Here is a 19,884-nt window from a genome sequence, read left to right as displayed (position 1 = left end):
GTGAGGAGTCCACTGTACCTCCTTTACAATGTATTAATGGCAAAACCTTAGTTGCCAAGCAACTTCTTTGTGCCCTAATCTCTCGATTGTTTTCCCTTTGCCAGAGTCGACTGTTTCGACACCTAACATTTGCTGCCTTTCTTTCTTGGCCCTGCTCCTTTCAGCCCCAGGGGCTGCATTTCATCTCCCACACTGCACCTGTACCCAGCAATTTTTAATGGATTATGGAGGAAGACTATCGCCCCTGTCTAATTCGCATGTATTCTTGTGTTCACTCTGCATTTGCTGCAAGACGTCTCCCTTGCCTACACTTTACAGAGACCCGTTTTTTTCTTGTCTTGGATGCAACTCATGCGCCTCTAATCTTCCCAGCGGTTGGACAGAGCCGGCCATTCTGCCTTTAATTGTGCCCGATTTTCAGACACTCTTCCCTCATGTGAGAGTCTGTTCTTCAGGTGTGAGTACACTCAAAATGCCCCCTCCAGCATGCACTGCCAGCCACAACATACCTTTTATTAAACTGATTTAGAATTCTCTGCATGGCTGCTAACTGGTCCTACCCACTTTGTACCAGCATTGTACACTGCTTCAGCTAAACTGACCATGCTGCAGGCTTACTTAGTAGCTTTCATTAATAGGGGGTGTGGTCTGTCAATGAATAAAATACTTGTCCAAAACAGCCACTTGCAGAAACCCTTGCAAGTCTCATAGGGACATTCCTCAGCTCGCTGTCGATCCTTGAAAGCGTGGTTTGCAGTCTGCCGAGAGGCTGTATGAACAGAAATCACCCCGTTTTGCCAGGATCCTATTAGGCACTCCGAGTCGGGCGGTGTCAATGGCTGTGTGTTCTCCCCGGCAGGGATCGCAGGCAATGACTAACACGGAAACAGCCATATCCGAGCTCGAGTGACACCTCCCTGCACACCAATGAAGCGAATGGGACATTACGGGCCGCCGCTCGCCGCTTCAATTAACTCACTAGCTAGAGGGGCATAAAAGCAAATCAAGCGGCTGCATACGGGGCCTGTGTGAAAGATGAGGAAACTGACGCGTTGTCCCAACTGGCTAAAACAATCTTGAGGCGCGGAGAGAAGCCAGCAACACGACCCCAGGGCGTTGCAAATCTGGTTTTATGTCCTCTTCCGAGGAGACAGGAGACCCCGCAGGCTCGGCCGGTAATGGGCAGTGGGTCTCCGGTGACGGATGGCCCCAGCAGCGAGGGGACAATCTTCTTTCTCTTTTACCTGAGGGGCCGCTTCCCTCCATCTGTGGAGAGGATGCAGCGTAACGACCAGAGCTATTGACTTTGTAACTGGGGAATCCGGTTCAAATTCCGGCATCGGTTCAGCATTGTGTGATTCTGGGCAAATGACTCAATCTCCGCGGGACTAAAAAAACATAGATGATTCTGACCTTGTGTATGCAAATGTCCTTGGGGTGAGTTCGCGCTGTATGAAAACGGCCTGGAAGTCGTTCCCTTCAGTGCCACCTCAGCGATTGTTCTCTGTCGCAACCGGTGGGTGCCTGGGGGGCGGGGGTGGGCAGCGGGGTTGAGGCCCGTCTCCGCCTCTCCAGCCATTGCCTGTAGCCAGTGCGGCCCACCGAGCTCAACACTGCGATAGTCAGGAAGCACCTACTTCCTGTTTGGCCGGCAATGCTTCCGGGTCGCCGCAGGCAGCGCGGCGGCCCGCCCTGCACGGGGAAGGGAGGCAGCTTTCGAGGAGGACAGCACCTGGCCGCGAGCGCGCTCTCGTGCGCGTGGCCTTAACAAATCGGCGCGCGCGGCCAGTGCTGTCCTCCTGGGAAGATGAGCCGGTAACAATAAGGTCTCTGGCGAGAGCGAGCTTCGCTCGCTTCTAGCCGAGACCTAAAAAGTATTCCAGATTCCAAGGTCAGCTTCCCCAGCCCGGGTTCGTCTGGAATTCAGCCTTACAAATGAAGAAGTTGGCAGAATGTACGCGACGGTGAAAACCTGGTATCGCTTCAAGCTAAACGCTGCTACATCAAAAATCAACGAGGCCATCTGGTCTGAACTAAACCAAGATAAATCTTCTCCTTTCAATCAATACTTTTGCAAATCCCTTTCGGCCACATGTACGACAGAAATATGGAACAAAAACTTATCGTACCAATCATTTAAACAAGTTGTAAATAAAGCATCAAAAACCCATTCATTGCTAGTGGACAAAAATATCCTAAGATCAAGGTCGCACGCCTGGATGGTGATAAATCACTATAAGTCCCTTGCACCGGCAGCTTATTTATGCGAAACCTACTCAATTAACGTAAAAAAACAACTTATGGCACTGCGTTTTGGAACACTACCATCCCAGGCTGAGCAGCCAGCTTGGCTGCACACAGGCCCTAAATCGTGCCGGCTGTGCAATCATCACAAAGAAGACTTTATCCATATAATTTGCACATGTAAAAAACTGCGGGCTGAACGTGTAATCTTTCTAAAGATAAGTTTCAACGAAAGAAGTATTAGATCCTGCAGAGCCGCAATAATGGCATGCCTAAGCCCATCAGACCCCCCACTGCATGGCAGACTGATCAAATGTCTTAAAGCCTTTAAAAAGCTTTGTTAAAGTGGTCGGAAGCCGGGCAAACGAGGTCTAACTTTCTGCATTGAACTTTTAAGAAACAAAATGATTTTATACTTAAATTCCTGTTTTTAACGGCTTATCGTAAAATTGCGCTTTTGCTACTTGTTTTAAATTGTTATGTTTTAACTAACTAAACAATAAACATTACTTACTTACTTATTTTGTCAATTTACTGGTGATAATCCCAAAACGTTGGTTCAAAACTTTGGATGCGCTCCAGAGGGATTTGGTGTAGGACGGCGGATGTAATAGAGTTTCCCTGCAGACTTTACGACTCCCGCTAGCGGGGGGTGGATTGGAAGCCCCCGATTTCAAAGCCTTCTACTTGGCAGCACAGCTCCAGCAGCTGGCCAGGTGGCTTGATGGGAGAGGATTGGATACACTGTCGCTGCCAGCTAGTTCCGTGCACACGGTGTTGCTTCCTAGAATGCTTGACCGGAATCAGAGGCTCAAACACATGTTACTTTCGGTGGAGCTGAAGTGCTGGGATAGATGCTCGGCACAATCCAAATAAGTGCCGCTCTATGCACCAAGCATCCCCCTAGCGGGGCTCACACAGTTTGGAATGGGTCCCCCCCTTCCACAGAGACAGCTGTTGGGCTGGGAAGACGCTGGAATACGAACAGTGGGCAACTGTTATAGTGACAGAGAGCTACTCTCGCTTGAGGACTTTCTGGAATACCACAGGCTACCGCCAGGGCAGTTCCTAAATTACCATAAGATACGGGGAGCACTGGTGGAACTGTGGGGGCCAGATGTGAAAGAGCCAGTCACCCATGCTACTCTACAGGCCATGGTAACATTGGGTTCGGCGGGGCACCTGGTGAAGAGGCTTTATCAGGCAATAATGGAGACCACAACTCAACCATTGCCTCACTTGAAACAACGATGGGAGAGTACCGTGAATAGGCAGCTAACCGAGAAAGAGTGGAGGAGAGTCTTAGGCAGCCTGAAAAAGGTGTCCAGTTTTAAGCTCATACAAGTTAACATGCACCATAGAACCTATCTAACAACACACCGGCTGAATGAGGTATATGGGAATGACAGCCAAGCTTGTGCCAGATGTTTTACTACTTGTCTAAATTAGAAATGATAGTAATGTTGTGATTAGTAGCTTTGAAACTAAAACTGAGATGATAAACTATCCAATTTCAGACAAGCTTGAATGATGTACTGCATAATATAACTGACAGGCATAATATGTCATGTACTGCTCTTACTATGACATGTAGTGTTTCTCTTGATTATTATACAAATACCAATAAAACATTTTTTTTAAATGCTATTTCTTCAGTAGTAGTTAAAGTAAGATAGCTTCCTAGTGCTGCGTCAGTTAACCTATATACTTTCTTCACTTCTTTGAAAGCCACAAAATGCTCTTTAACTTTTAAAATGATCTAGCATGATAATATTATTTCAAGTCCAGTTGTCCCAATACAACTCTTTTCCATAATCCATTAAATATTTATACCCATACTCGATGTCAAGGATGAGGAAGGCATTATTATAATATTTGCTTTCTACAAACTTCTGGAGACACTCATAGTAAAAAGGTAGCGTGTCCTCCTAAACCCTTTAGTTTGCTCACCGCACCAGGGCCTAATAGGGGGCAATAATGGTTGCTGCCATTTCCAAAGCCTCACAACTGTCTCTGCAAAGCTGAAGAAATATGGCATTAGGAATCCATCAAGAGAGTGGTGTATTTATTGGTTGCTTAAGAAGCCAACTCTGCATGTCCGTGCCTTGTTTAAACTCTGTTTTAAGACAGGTTTCATAAGGCAGAGAGGGTATGGCTGGTCCTTTCTCCCAGTCCTTACAGCCACCTCAACTAAGAGGCCAGTTCTCATCAGCGGCAAAGGCTAATACATAAAACGGAAGCTGGGATCCCACAACGGCCCAATCAGACCGCAACCGAAGAAACTGGGGGATGGACAATCTTCCCTTAGGACTTACATAAAGGCCAACCAGAGAAGATCAGGAGTAAGAGCTAACCAGTTTTTTGTCTCTTCCTCAGGCAGGCCCATTAAAGGATCACACCCTGAGAGGGAATACGAGTGGCCATTTCTCAAAACTCCAGAGGAAAATTTAGGTGTTGAAAAAACCTGGATTGGACAAGAAGTTAGTAAAGAGATAGAAAGATGCAGGACAGATGCAGGATCAAAAAGATGAGCACACTGTATAACTGTCTCTTCTTCAGGTGTTTCCCGGGTTTCCCCAATTTAAGCCAGAGGACCCTCTATCGTGCCAGGGTGAACACTATCATAAATAAGCAGGTGGAAACAAGTGCTTCCTCATAAGGGACAGTCAGAGACTTAAAGAATAGCATGACCATGATGTTAATATCTACAAAACATGTTAAAAAAACAGGTGCAAATTCCTCAAATTGTGAATATTCTACAGGCGTCAGACTGAATTCAGAAACTTTTAAAGCCTTACTCCTACAAGCTAGTTGGTTAATTTAGCATGATGTGGCTCAGCACAAACTCAGTTTCACTTTAGAAGTGATAAGAGGAACCACATATTAAGCGTCACCCATGCAACCGGACATCAGCAGCTTTCTTAGATGGTCTATGTGCTCAAACTAATCAACAGATTGGCATGACCAGAGAGCTTACCCTTAGATTGATCACTTTTTTAGGAGGAAAAAAAGAGCCCAGTTCACAAAAAGGAGAGGTGGGAGGCTCTTTGAGGAATCTACGGGTAGAGTACCGATAAGAAAGATTTTTACCATATGTAAGGCAGTTGTATGTAAGGGATTTGTAAAGCGCCCGAATCACCCCCGTAGGGGTATCTACCATAGATAAGTATCGTGTTCTTCTGATGGATGGTTTTAACTGCACATTCCTCGTCATATGAATAGACACCTCTCCAGGTGGGTGGTCAGTAAACCAGCTCTGACGAAATAGTCCTTCAGGACCGAGGGGAAAAAAAGCCCCTCTTGACGGACCCGTCAAGGCAGGTCACAGGCACCAGCATACCTCAAAAATCACATCTGCTTTTACAAACCTTCCAGGCACCTCCACTCTCCTGGACTCCAACTTACACAAATCCCACATACATGGAAAACCATATCCAGCAGTCGAGCCTTAAACTACATCACTCCTAGAGCATGGAACGAGCTGCTGCTACACAGAAGCGCCTTCTCCTCACTTCTTTAATTCCACAAGAAGTTGAAGACCTGGCTTTTTGAATAGTAACACCAGGTCCTAAGTGTGGTTAGCCTCACATCTGCTCAGTACCAGGATACTCTCCCAGGTGAGTGAGTTCTACAAATCTCCAAACCCTAATAGACAACTGTGTAGCAGCTCAAAAGAGGTGCACATCAAAAAAGTAGGAACTAAGTTCAAGTCCCACAAAGTGTTTTGGAGTAAATAAATGTTGCAAACCTTTCAAAAATGTAATCGAAACTGGTGATTTAACTAAAGGGTCATTGCAGCGCCGGCCAAACAAGGAGCTACCATGATGATAAAGTATGCCACCTCTAGGAGTGGGAATGGGCTCTTGCTTCAATATTTTCAATATCCTGTCAAACCAGACAATCATTAGGGTACACAAATGGTGTTAACTTTAATACTTTTTAGAAGGAACAGCACATCCTTCTTTTGTGACAGGACCCAAGACCCCGCCCTTCTTGTTGCAGTACCATAAGGTAGCTGTGTTGTCCATGAGCATCTCCACTAGCCACACATTGACGGTGGCAAGGAAGGCCGTCAAAATCAAGCGAATCATTCTCAAGTCCAACAAACTGATGTGGAGTCGGAGCATAGTCAAAGACCATAGACCTCTTACCTTCACCCAACCCACAAGTGATGCATCCATCACCATTGTCAAAATTGGGTGGGAAAGGGAGAGGAATCAGCCACAGACCCACTGCAGATCATTTGCAATCTACTCCAAAATATAGAAAAAAAACAATAGATTCTCTTGTGCTGTGCCCACTGGAATTTGAAGTTCAACTGCAGAGCTCACATGAGTCATCTGATATGTTTAGCCAGCAGGATGCAGAAGACCAACAATCTCAGTAGACTCAGACTCATTCGCACTGAGAACCAAGACAGGTTTAAACATTGGGATTATAGCCCAATCTTCCTGGATTCTCCGCTCTGGATTTGGACCAGTTAAGGACTGAGAATGCTGCCCTTCGCCAAGCAATCCACTCAAGGTCTTAGACTGTGACAGACCAGGAACCAGGAAATGAAATCTAAGACATAAGATCACACTGTGTTCCTAATAGGTATTAAATGGCACTGGGACAGGATATTTGTTTGGTAGGGAGGTTAGGGGAAGATTATGGGAATCTTTATATTTATATCTATACTTATACCTACACCTACAGATCGATAGATATTAAAGCAGGTTTCTGACGTTACCCATTTATTGGATGAGTTGCTAAATGATTATGAGGTCAAGAAGTCTGTTTTGATTAGAACATTAAAATGTCATGTTATCTATCTACAGGTACAATCATGTAACTAAACAGCAGAGGCTGCATATAATGTAACTACTGTACCCTTCAAATGCGGAGGCCAGGGGTCAATCTGTGTGGTTCTACTGCTATCATGTTTGCCCAGCATCAGCACAGTAAAAGTTCTAGGTGGTGAATTTGATTGCTTATGAATATCTGCAGCTGTGTCAATAGAATCTAAGGATCCAGTCTCAGCAGGTAAATTGCAGCCATTGTGGAAGCAGTGGACAAAGCCAGCATTGACGTTCTGTGAAATCTTCCTTTCATAAAGGAAAGTTCTCAATGCTGCCAGAGAACTCTCCTTTAAGTAGATGCAATGTCTCTTAGCTATTGGCCGAGGTAGACAGTCATGTAGTAAAGGCAACTTCCCTGAATAATGTCACAAGATGAAGGACCTCCACATACAACCTCCACCCTAGCCTCCATCTTTTGGACTTTGAGCCTTAATAGGTGCACAAATATCAGTTACACTGCCTCCCGGTTAAATCCATCAATTAATATTAACAGCCGATATCTAATGCTAGATGCACATCATTTTACTGAATAAGATGCTTATATATCAAAGTCACAAAACATATTGGGAAATTCTTGAACTGAAAGAGGTGGACTGTATGCATTTGTAAATTCCATAGCATCACATGCTGCCTGTGAGCAGGCATTTTTTATTAATAACTTAAAGGCGTAGAATGTGCTACCTATCTTTCAATACAAAGAGATTTGCTCTTTTAGAAATATAATAAAATTGTGTGCATAATCAAAATTGACCAGATCGCCTGGATATGTCTACAACCTGACTATGTATAAGGAATATGAAAAACAATGAATTCAATGTTTACAAAATTGGGTATATTCACAGCTTCACATGCATGCTGTTACTAATGTGTAAAACACACACATTCCACTACTATGATAAACTGAAGCATTTTCAAATGAAAAAAACTACAAAGAAATTGGGATTTTGGTGATATAAAAAAATGACATGAAAAATATAATGTAAATAGTCTGGAACAGTAAAGAGTGAATAACCTGTATAAAAACTTTGGAAATAGGTACATACATTAATTGTTTTGTCACCTCTGCTTTTCTGCAGCTGAACCTCATCAAAATCTTTCTCCATTTGCAATTTTTCTTGATGCAGAGTCTGAATTTCCAGATCTTTCCTCTTGATGATTGCCTGCAACTTGCGATTCTCCTTCTCTTTTGCATGACAATCGTCCCTTAGCTCACCAACAAGGGATTCTTTTTCCATTGAAATTGTTTGATCATTTTCCACACCCTGAAACAATAAAAACAGTTTGAATAAGCAAAATTTTATTTTCAAGACCCTGCATTAGGAGAGAGGAAGATACTTAGGACCGAGACTTTGAGCACAATAGTTGCCCAAGCTGTGAGGTCTTCAAATCATCTACTCTTCTTCAATAATCAAAACGTAACTGTTGGCTAATAGATAACCATATAATATTAATGATAGTTGTATAACTAGTACACTTTGTGATTGAAGTACAGATGTAGGTGCAGCTCTCACTGGTATTTGTTTTTAAAATATGACTGATCTCATAGACTCGGCTCAGTTCCTGTCTGGGCTATGCCAACCCAAGTCCACACACAGACACGAGTTCAGCTATTCACAAACATATTTAAACATTTGCCTTTACAGATCATTATACAGTACACAAGTACACAAAATAACTGACCAATTTTAAAGTATAAAATAAGTTTTTGCTTCTGCATCTAGAGATGTGGGCTTTGGCATTTTGCGTTCTCCCTTGTGGAGAACAGGTCTATCTCTGGATGACCCCACTTTTGGAAGTACGGTGGAGTACTGATGGATGTATCTCCCACTCGTGCATCTGGTGGCTGTACCTGCTGAGCAGGTCCGCCATCTGATTGTCCTTGCCTGGGAGGTGTTCTGCCATGAGGAAGATGTTTCTCTGAATGGCCCACTTCCACATGCTCTGAGCCAGATGAGACAGATGTGGAGAGTGTGTTCCTCCCTGCTTCTAAATGTAGTACATGGCTGTCATGTTGTCCGTCCGGATCAACACGACCTTGTTGCACAGATGTACTTTGAAGGCCTTTAGTGCCATGAAGATTGCCATCAGTTCCAGAACAGATCTCTGGTCAAACATCAGGCGGAGATCTTTGATATTGTGACTAACGACTCCCCAGATGTGTTCTTCATGACCGAGACCTGGCTTCAGGATGCCGACATCGCGATTCTAAATCTTGCTTTCCCCCCAGAATATACAGTGGCCACTCTTAACCGCGGCTCAAGAGGGGGTGGCATTGCGATGGCAGTGAAACGTTGTTTTCCCTGCGAACGGAAAGAACTAAAACTCTTGGGCTGCGAATGTGCCCGTTTTAGAATTTCTCTTTCCCATTGTTACAGCTTCTCAGGTCTCCTAATATACCGGCCTCCGGGCTGCGAAGCCGCCTTTAGGGCCGCTCTCCCGGACGTCATTAGCATAGAAGCGCTTAGCTGTGCTAATTTTAATGTGGTAGGCGATCTCAACCTGCATTTTGATTGCACATTCCAACCTGCTATCAAGAGCTGCCTAGCCGACCTAGAAGCCTTGCAGCTCCTACAAAGAGTGATATCCCCCACCCACTCAGGCGGCCATACACTGGACCCGTTCTTCACCACCTTAGAGGACATAACTATGTATCCACCTGTCCCGTTGACATGGACTGATCATATGTTGGTGAAGACAGCTATTCCTGTGGCAGACCCTATCTTTGTGGCACAGAACAAAACCTCTTTTTCTCGCCAGTGGAGCAAACTAAAACTAGAAGATTTTCACTCTCTACTTGGAAAGACTCCCCTACCTACCTTTTCGGATGTCGACGGAGGGTATGACTCTTTCTGCAATTGGATTGAAACGGCCCTGGATTCCCTTATTCCCCTGGTACGCTCCAAGTGCCGTACTAAGGCGCATAGCCCGTGGTATGATGAGACCTTGGCGTCTCTCAAGAGAGAGTGCAGGCAAGCAGAAAGGCAATGGAGGAAAGCCTATGATCCCGTGCGCAAATCCTGCTATCTTACTTTATCCAAGGCATATCATAGAGCGGTCTGCCGAACGCGTGCTGCATATTATGCGCAGGAGTTCCGGAACAGCCCTAACCCCTCTAAACTTATCTTCAAGGTCCTAAAAGACCTGACGACTAAGAGGGCCTCTGCTGCAGAAATCTGTACAGACCCTCATTGCGAGAGTCTGGCCTCTTTCTTTGTCCAAAAGGTGCATACAATCTATCGCACCTTCCCAACTGCCGTGCACCACTCGGACTTAGATGTCGGTCCAAAGGGCAATGCTCCGACTTTGGATATGCTGGCCCCCCTTTCTGAGGAGGGTTTCGATCTATTGAGCCAAAAAATCAAATCTGGCTCCCCAGCAGACCCCCTCATACCGACTCAGTTCAAAAACATGCAGGCAATATGTCGTTCTCCCTTGTTGGCCCTTATTAACACGTCTTTGGCTTCAGGGATGGTGCTCACCAAGTGGAAGCAAGCGGTAGTTACTCCCATCCTAAAAAAGCCTACCCTAGATCCTGTAAAACCCGAGAACTATCGCCCCATCTCACTGCTGCCGTGGCCTGCTAAAATCACCGAAGCCCACGTGAATAGGATCCTGGCCGACCATCTTGCCAAAGCTAACATCTTGGATCCCACGCAAAATGGATTTCCTGCAGGCCACAGCACGGAGACTGCCTTGTTATACATGGTTGAACATCTGCGCTCCGTGCTGGACACCGGACGAACAGCGGCACTCTTGCTCTTAGACCTGAGTGCCGCCTTCGATACGGTGTCCCACGAGATCCTATTGCGAAGGCTAGCGGAAGCTGGGGTTAGGGGTTCGGCTCTAGGGTTGTTCCGCTCTTTCCTTACCAACAGATCCTTTCAGGTTGCAATACCACCTGGCAAATCCACCTCTCACCCGCTCACCTTGGGAGTCCCACAGGGTTCATCTTTGAGCCCCACTCTTTTTAACCTATATGTGAGCCCGCTGGCTGCGGTAGTCAAACGCTGGGGCCTGACAATGGTGTCCTATGCGGACGACACGCAGCTGGCGGTCACACTAAGTGGGGACTCAGCTGTGGACGCCCTCAACTTTTGTGAGGGGCTACGTGCGGTGGCCAATTGGATGAACCTAAACTGCCTCCAATTGAACACAAAGAAGACCGAGGTGATGGTGGTTGGAAAGCAACCTGGATGGTGGAATGACAACTGGTGGCCCCCCGAGCTAGGAACGATTCCTTCTCCTGCCATTGAGATAAAAAATCTCGGGGTTGGGCTGGACCCCACATTGAGCTTCATCTGCCAAACTAAGAGGGTGGCTGCTTCCTGTTTCGGCATAATCAGGGGTATCAGGCCGGTGCTTAAATTCTTCGATGCCCCCACTAGACAGCTTGTAGTTCAGGCCTCGATCCTATCCAGGATAGATTATGCCAGTGTCCTACTAGCAGGTACGAACAAGGCAGAACTCATGCGGCTGCAACGAGTGCAGAATGCCGCAGCAAGAGCGGTACTAGGATTGCCCCGTCGTTGCTCGGTGTCCAGAGCATTGCAATCGCTCCATTGGCTGCCTGTCGCTCGTCGGATCGAGTTTAAGGTGCTCTGCCTAGCTTTTAAAATTCTGAAAGGTATGGCTCCACCTATTTTGATGAATTTACTGACCCCATATGTTCCTTCTCGATCCTTGAGATCGATGGGTCAGAATTTGTCTGTTGTTCCACGCTTTCTGCTGAGCAGGATGGGTGGCCGCTCCTTCCGGGTAGTGGCGGCCAAATTGTGGAACTCTCTTCCCAGTGAAATCCGAGCTATGGAGGATTTACTGCTATTCAGACGTGCCATCAAAACTTTTCTTTTTAATTAATTTTTCCTGACTTTGCTGCGTTCTGTGATGTTGTGTTTACCTTTCCTGGCGCCAGGACGCCCCTTTGCTGGGGCAGCTGTGCGCGGTATAAAAACCAATAACATAACATAACATAACATAACATGTGCATCTTCCGTTGCTGTTGTGTCCATAGTCCCTGCACAGTGTAATGGAGTACATGAGCTCCCCATAGCTGGAGAGAAGCGTCCGTTGTCAGGATGATCTGTGGCACAGGCTCTCAGAACGGTCGTCCCTTGCAAAGGTTTCGTGGATTCCACCAATGCAGAGAGTTGTACGCCCGACCGCTCACCAACACTAGGTCTTTCAACTGCCGGTGAGCCTAGTCCACTGACGCGCTAGGCACTCCTGAAGCGGACGCATATGTAGTCTCGCGTGCGGGACTATGGAGATGCAGGAGGCCATCATGCCTATCAACTGCATGAACACTCGCGCTGGAAGCGAGTGTTGGGGTTTGAATCGTTGTATCAGCGATTGAATGCTGTTGACTCTCACTGAATTTGGCTGTGCTGTGGCTGCCAGAGTGTTTATCGTCGCACCCAGATACTGCCGTATGTGGGCGGGTTGGAGGTGGGACTTTGGGTAATTCAGTGAGAAGCCCAGATCGTGAAGGAGGTGAATGGTGTTGGACATGTGAGCGGTGAAATGTGTGATTCTAGTGGGTCACTGGGACCATCCCCTTGGGAACACTATTTTCTCCTCTTATAATCAGAGGATTCCACACAGTTTATTCAGTTTATGACTTCATTAATTTGTAGATATTCTCTTTTTTCAACGAATATTCATTAACGCATATTCAATGAATTGTAATTTCACATTTTTCTTCAATGAGGCATCATTATTATACATAATATCCAATGCATTTCGGGCTGCATTTCGAGCCCTTCGTCAGGGAATAACACTGTAAAGATAAACATATAAATGTCACTTAGTTCTCAACATAAAACATGTGTTCTTATGACATGAGAAAATAACAGCAACCTTAATGATAGAATCGTTTGTTTGTCACATTCATAATGGCATATAGAAAAAATGATAAGTGAAATGGCAACTTAAATGCCTGTCTTTCAATGTTCTAAACTCTAATGCTGGATGAAAATAAAAGAAAAAATGCAAGGAATGAGTTAACTATTCAATTCAAAGTTCTTTATTCGACTGTGTGAAATAGTTAACTAGTTCAGCGTAGTTGAATACAACGTAGCGTGCAGGGTTTGTTTTGGGCAAACTGACCTGGCGTTAGAAGAGCGAGGGTCTGAGTAAGCGCGAACGCGGCTTCTGTGTCGTTCTCTGCTTCTTTCGGCAACATTGTTGCCGTCGGGTTTATGTTTTCAAAAGTGATTGCGATCACGTGTTAACTGAAAACTGAGAAAAGACTATGGTCTGACCGGCTCATGTGGAAGCTCTGTTTTGTTAAATATTAGAAAGGAAATTGCAAAAATAGGTGAAATAGGTTGTTTACGTTGTAAAGTCCAGAAAATTGCTCGATAATTGGAAAATTCAAAACATGAGATGACTTATGGCGGTCGGGAACCGATGTACGGGAGGAAAGAAAAGGAAAAGATGTAGTGTTCTAGTATGGTGAGCTATATGGAGACTATCAGGTTTAGTGCTAAGTGGGTATGTTGTGTTGTGAATGTACAGTGTAAACATACACAGGGGTGCCAAGGTAAGGCACTGGAGCAAATTTATAGATTATAAGTAGCATGAAAACTCTATCCTTTCATTGAGTCCAAAAGGTTTTTGAGTACACAGTCTATATATCCATGAATTCTCTCTTTGAAGTGGGTATTTAGTATTGTCTCTGCCTTCCATCTTTTTGATATTTTCTAGAATCAAAAATTTCAGCTGTGCAATATTGTGTTTTAATTCCATAAAATGCATTGCAACTGTGGATTTCACATTCTTTAGGCGTATGTTCGATTTAGGTTCTGTAATTCTCACTTTGATGCGGCGTTCCGTCTTGCCAATAGTTTGCCACAAGGACACTTTAAACCATATATTACATTAGACGAATCACAGGTTGTGTTGACTCTTAACTTGATTTCCTGACCTTTCATGGGATGATTGATTTTATTGCCTCTAATGATGTTATTACAATGTCCACAATTATGGCATGGTTTGGTTCCATTGAAGATTTCTGTTGTGGACGTCCGTGGTTGAATCATTTCCCCTATGTTCCCCTATGTTTTTGGTTCTGGTAAATGCAAATAACGGTGGATCTTTAAAACAATTATTGAAATCAAGTTCCAAGGTGAGCATTCGCCAATGTTTAAGTATGGTCTTTTTAAATTTGTAACTTGATGTTGAAAACTTAGATATGGCAACAATCCTGGTTTGCTCTCTTGATTGACTCGGTTGTAACAGAGACCTTCTGTCTATTTGTTCAAGTTTTTGTTTAGATTCTTCCATGATATGTTCTGGGTATCCTCTCTGTTTAAATTTGTTCTCCATTTCCGTTATTCTTTTTTGCAACACAGTGGGTTCAGACGTGATTCTTTTTATTCTGGCCATCTGAGAAAAAGGTAGAAATCTCTTTAGGTTGTGTTAGTGGAAACTGCTATAATGAAGCATATTGTTTCTGTCTGTACTCTTGATATAAAGATCAGTTTCAAGGTCTTTATGTGTGCGGTTTACTTTGACATCCAGGAATGTGATGGTGGTATTGGATATTTCCCAGGTTAGTTGAATTCTTTCATCCACTTGATTAAACTCTGTCAAAGCTTCATGTAGTTCTTCTTTGGAGCTTGACCAGATTATGAAGATGTCATCGATATATCGAATGAAGAGTTTTAAATTTTTACGCCATTATGTTTTAGAGAGTATGTGCTTTTCTTCATAAAACTTCATAAAGAGATTCGCATATACCGGCGCTGCCGAATTGCCCATGGCAGTGCCAGCCAATTGAAGATACCACTTGTCATTATATTTGAAATAGCTTTGGTATTAGAAAAGTTTGAAAGTTCACATCCAGGTCTGTGCTCATAAGGGCTTTTTCAATAGCTTCTATACCCATGGAGTGGGGTATGCTTGTATATAATGAACGTACGTCTGCTGTGCATAGTGTTATCTGTTCATCTGGTTCAATTTTGATTGTCTCTAATTTCAGTATGAATTCGGTAGTATCCTTTATGTATGTTGCCATGTTTTTAACTAGAGGTTGTAAATATTTATCTAGTAGTTGTCCTATGGGTTCGTGCATACTACCCCTGGTGGATACTATTGGTCTTAAAGGTGGGTCCAATAAGTTTTTGTGGATTTTTGGAACCATATTTAGTGTCGGACTTTTAGGATTGCCTTTCAGTAGGAATTTCTTCGTTCTGTCATTGATCACACCCATCTCATATGCTTTGTTTATGATCATTTTCAAGTTTTGTGAGAATTCCATGCTCGGGTTTTGATCAAGTCTCATATATGTGTTGGTGTCATTCACATGTTCCAATACTTTTTGTTCATATTTCTCTCGATCCATTATGACTATGCTTTTGTGCAGATGATTTTTTCATTGTTAGATAGTTTTTTGAGGGTGTCCAAATCCTTCTGAGTGATATTTTTATTTGTGTGTTGTTGATGTTTTATTTTGATTAGATCTTGTTTCACCATCTTTTCAAAGATATCAATGGTTTTGTGACTAATAGGTGCTTGAAAGGAACTGGTGGGGCGTAAGCCTTGCAGTTGATCTGTTTCTTGTATTGTTGGTTTAGGTAAGATGTTGTCAAAAAAATGTCGTAGACGTAGTTTAAGCATCAGTTTGAAAAAGCTGACTTCCAGCTCTAGATCGTCAGTTGTATGAGTCGGTACAAACGATGTGCCTTTTTGTAATAGTCGTTTTTCGTAATGGTTTAATGGATGATTGCTGATGTTAATAACTAATTGGTCTTCGGTGTTTTTTTCTTCTCCTTGTTGGAGCCTGTTGTGCTCCTCGTGACTGGTGCTTCTTTCTCCTTCTCTTTTTCTTTTTCTTGTTCTTTTGTTCTGTCCTCTCCTGGGTCGCCTCTTTGTGCTTGACCCTGTTCCAAAAAATGACTCTGTTGAATTTGAATGAGGACTGTCGGTTGTGTGCTTTGTACTAAGTCTGTACTTGTAGATGGTTGCAAATTGTTGGTTGTAGGTTGTTCAGTTGATTTGGTTGTAGATGTTGTTTGTCTCCTTCTCTGTGTGGAGTCACTATCCAAAGAGGATGTTTCTGTTTGTGATGTATATGGTTTATTGGCTCGTTTTCTTGAGTAGATCTCTGGCCAAGTGTAAACCTCTCCCAAACGGTAATCAAATGTGTCCCGTTTGTATTTACAAATTTTTCTCTCGCTTAAGTCTTTAGTATGTTTATCCATTTGGATCTGTATGTCCTCCAATATTTTGGTTAGTTCATCTTTAGTCATTAGACTAGATAATTCGTTTTGTGTTTCTGCTATTTCTTTCGTAAGTTCCTCCAAGATTTCCGATAATTCCTCTATTGTCAAGAGAATGAGATCAAGCGAGCATTTGTTTAGTATTTCGTACCATCTTTCTTGAAACTTTTTTGAGTTCTTACAAAGAGAAGGTTTTAGGGCAATCCTGAGACCCCGGGGTATGCGTTGGTTTTTGTGATACTTTATTAGTGTACTCGCATGCATTTGTTGATTAATCTTCCTTTTAAACAGATATATTAGTTGTCTTATATTTTGCTCCTTGGTGCGTGTGTTGGACTCCTGTGAGAGTTCATCCCTAATTAAACCAATTTACAAGGGCAGGGGTCGTGGAAACAACAACTCCAGATCCTCTGCCACCAGCAAGCAGTGACCCCTTGTCACCAGATGTTGGCCGCTTGAGCTGCTACCCTTTTCCCTGATGCCTCAAACACCTTAGATTCCTTGTCTGGGGAAGGAGCATCACCCGTCGTCTGAGAATTAGCCCTCTTCCGGGAATTGGAGACGACAAGAGAGTCCAAAGGCAGCTGCCCTTTAATGTAAGTAGGATAAGTAGGCGCTGGTTTATACTTTTTCTCGATCCTAGGGTTTATAACCCTGGCTCTGGTAGGCTCTTTAAAGATCTCTCCAGCATGTTTTAAGACACCTTTTAACATAGGCAGAGTTTTTACAGTTCTTTCTGAGACTGAAAAGGTATCAAAAAGAAAATCCACGTCAATGGGGTCAGCATGGAGCTGGACGTCGTGGTTTTTAGCCGCCCGTTCAATGAGGGCATTGAACGCTGCTGAATCCTCTGTAGGGGATGTCTTTACAGAATAAAGTTGAGTGTCTTGGGTAGAATGGGGATCACCTGGGTCAGCACCAGCAGCCCAGGGTTCATTGATATCATCAGGGTCTGTGTAGACAGGATAGCTGTACTCATCCTCATCTTCGCCCTCCCCAGCGTCCACGTCAGAGTAAGTGGGCGAGACATTATGGGCCTGTGGAGAAAGTGGTTCCACAAGGACAGGAGTCGAAGCAGAGTCCTTCTTCTTCTTCGGAGGAATCTTGTAGGACTCCATGGGTTGTTCCAGGGCAATCTTTCGCTTGTGGAGGGAAAGTCTGCCCGTTTCGGCATCAATAAAATGTTCTTGGTGGTCTTCCACCGAAGATTGCAGAGGCTTTAAGGTGGGAACCACCGTCGACGACTTCGGCACCGAGGACACCTTCTCGGGCACTCTGGCGACCACTCTAGGGGTGAAAGCCTTCGGCGGCAACGTGAAGTGGATGGGCGTCGACGCCTTGTGAGGTTTCTCGACCGGCTTCGAAGGCGGAGGATCTCTCGTTCCGACAGCCGAGGCCTTCTCCTTGATGCGCTGTAGGGAGTCCGTCACTTGCTTGGTGAAAGCGGCGGACGGCCGCGCCGAGTCGACGGGAGCCTTCGAGGCACCACTAGGCGTGGACTCTCGGGGTGCGCCGCTCTTGGCCTTGTCTTGTTGACGCGGAGTCTCGAGAACCTTCGGATCACCGAGTCCTTTGTTGGTGTCGACCGCCTTCGGCGCCGATTTACTCGGCTCGACCACATTGACTTTAGTCTTCGGCGCGGCAGACTTCGTCTCGACGCCCTTGACTGGAGCCTTCGTATCGACAACACCCTTTTGCTTCTTCGGCGCCGAGGGCTCCGAGGCCTTGGAGCCGACCAAGGTAATGCGCACTTTCTGTTTCGAGGTGGGCACCAGTGTTGTTGCTTGTGTCGAGACCGTTGGTTTCACTTTCGGTTTCGATTCTGCAGGGTGCGGCTCAATAGTAATGTCCGTGGCCGAGCCCGAAGGCGGGGCCGTAGAACCCATTGCAAGATCTTGGGTAAGGCCTAGTGGCGATCCCTCGACCTGAGCCTTATGAATCGGTACGGGCCCAGTGTCAGTGCGAGGTAGCTCATCGTACGAGCTATCCTCCATGGCCCCGTCGTCGTCCCCTACCTCGTCGACGACTTCTTCAGCTTCGAACATTTCGGCGTCCGCGTCGTAGTTGTAGTCTACTTCAGACGCGGGATTCGACAGGTTGTCACTGATGTCCCTGTTAGCTTCATCTTTGACATCCCCGGCATCGAAAATGTCCGCAGGCGCCGGTGCAGTGTGCTGGGCCTGCTGGCGCTCAGCGCGTCGATGCTTAAGCGTCTTCTTGGACCTGAAGCGGGAACAAGCCATGCAGCTGGCTTCGTCATGGTCCGGCGACAGACACTTGTTGCACACCGGGTGGACGTCGATGTAGGGATACTTTGAGTTGCAGACGGGACATCTCTTGAACGGACTTCGGTCCATGATGAACAGTCGATAGGGTCTGAGGCGTCGACTGGGCCCTCCGCGCCGAAAGCACGCGGGTGTATGGAATCCGGCTCGGAACCGAGCTGGAAGTTAGGCACCGAACGCAAGACTATACTGACGAAGAAAACTAAAGACCGTTTGGTCTTAAGAAAGTTTTTTATCGATTCCGACTAGAGGGAACCAATATACATTCGAACCCAATGGCGGAAAAAAACAATCTAAGGATGGAGTCGATGCCCATGCGCACTGTAGTCCAGGGGAGGAGCCACCTATCTCGTGATACTTCGAAGACTCTTCCAGGACAACAATGTGCGATCATCCGGACCCAACACTAGGCGGCGATCTACGCACAGATATGAATTCAGCAGCCCACATGCCTCGAACATTAACATTTTTGTTAAATTGAAAATGTAGTGGAAAAACTAAAGGAAGCAACCTGTAAGGAACAAAATAGCAAACAACTTTTTATACTTCATAAATAAGTACTTACATTAAGTGTTTTGTGATCTTTTTTCTTCAGCTGCTGCACCTCATCAAGATCCTTCTCCAATAGTGCCTTGTCTTTATGCACAGAATGAAGTTCCTGGTCTTTCCTTTTTATGACAGCCTGCAGTTTGCGGTTCTCAATTTCCTTTGCATGGCAATCATCACGTAGCTCTCCAATGAGGGTTTCTTTTTCCATTAATATTGTTTGATAATCTTCCACACCCTGAAACATACTCTGAATTAGCAAAATTATATTTACACAGCTCTGGGTAGGACTGATTGAAGATACTTTGGGTAGGACTAAGGAAGATACTTTAGAGTGAGACTAGCAAGACTACATTAATGTCAAGCTCTTTGTACCCAAACAACTCCCCAAGTATGCATCAATAATCAAACCTAACAACACAGGTTTCACATTTACGTACACTAGGTTACTAAGTGGTGGCATTTACAAAAAAAATCAGCTTTTCCACAGTTAGCTACTTTCAAACACATTGATTACAATTTCTCTGTTCGGTCCCGGCTGGACCATATAAGGTGAAGTGGGTTCTTATCACAGAAATCCATACAAATCCAAAAATGCATCTTTTGACAAACAAAGCAAAATTTTATTTCTTACTCTTTAGGGGCATAAGACCTCGGAGTGGCTGTAGGTTTACTTATGCTAGGCCCAAAGTCAGATTCAAAAGTATCTTAGCTGGGTAGCGGTGCCATTGGCTTTCACATTAAGAT

The 19,884-nt window shown here is 44.8% G+C and overlaps 1 protein-coding gene across 1 annotated transcript in view; it reads right to left on the bottom strand.

Annotated features, from left to right (window-relative positions):
- Positions 1–19,884, bottom strand: part of LOC147710591 (CDK5 regulatory subunit-associated protein 2-like) — an 883,251-nt gene that overhangs the window by 693,183 nt on the left and 170,184 nt on the right. Inside the window, exons 11-12 of the mRNA XM_086921269.1 lie at positions 19,157–19,375; positions 8,129–8,347 (exon numbers count right to left, since the gene is read on the bottom strand). Of these exons, the coding sequence (XP_086777395.1) occupies positions 8,129–8,347; positions 19,157–19,375 (438 nt within the window). The remainder of the gene's footprint in view (positions 1–8,128; positions 8,348–19,156; positions 19,376–19,884) is intronic.

The sequence above is a fragment of the Lissotriton vulgaris genome, chromosome 5 (genome assembly GCF_964263255.1).
Source record: "Lissotriton vulgaris chromosome 5, aLisVul1.2, whole genome shotgun sequence".
Taxonomy (NCBI): Eukaryota; Metazoa; Chordata; class Amphibia; order Caudata; family Salamandridae; genus Lissotriton; species Lissotriton vulgaris.
The sequence above is the reverse complement of the archived record's forward strand: the minus strand, read 5'-3'. Positions and strand labels throughout refer to the sequence as shown.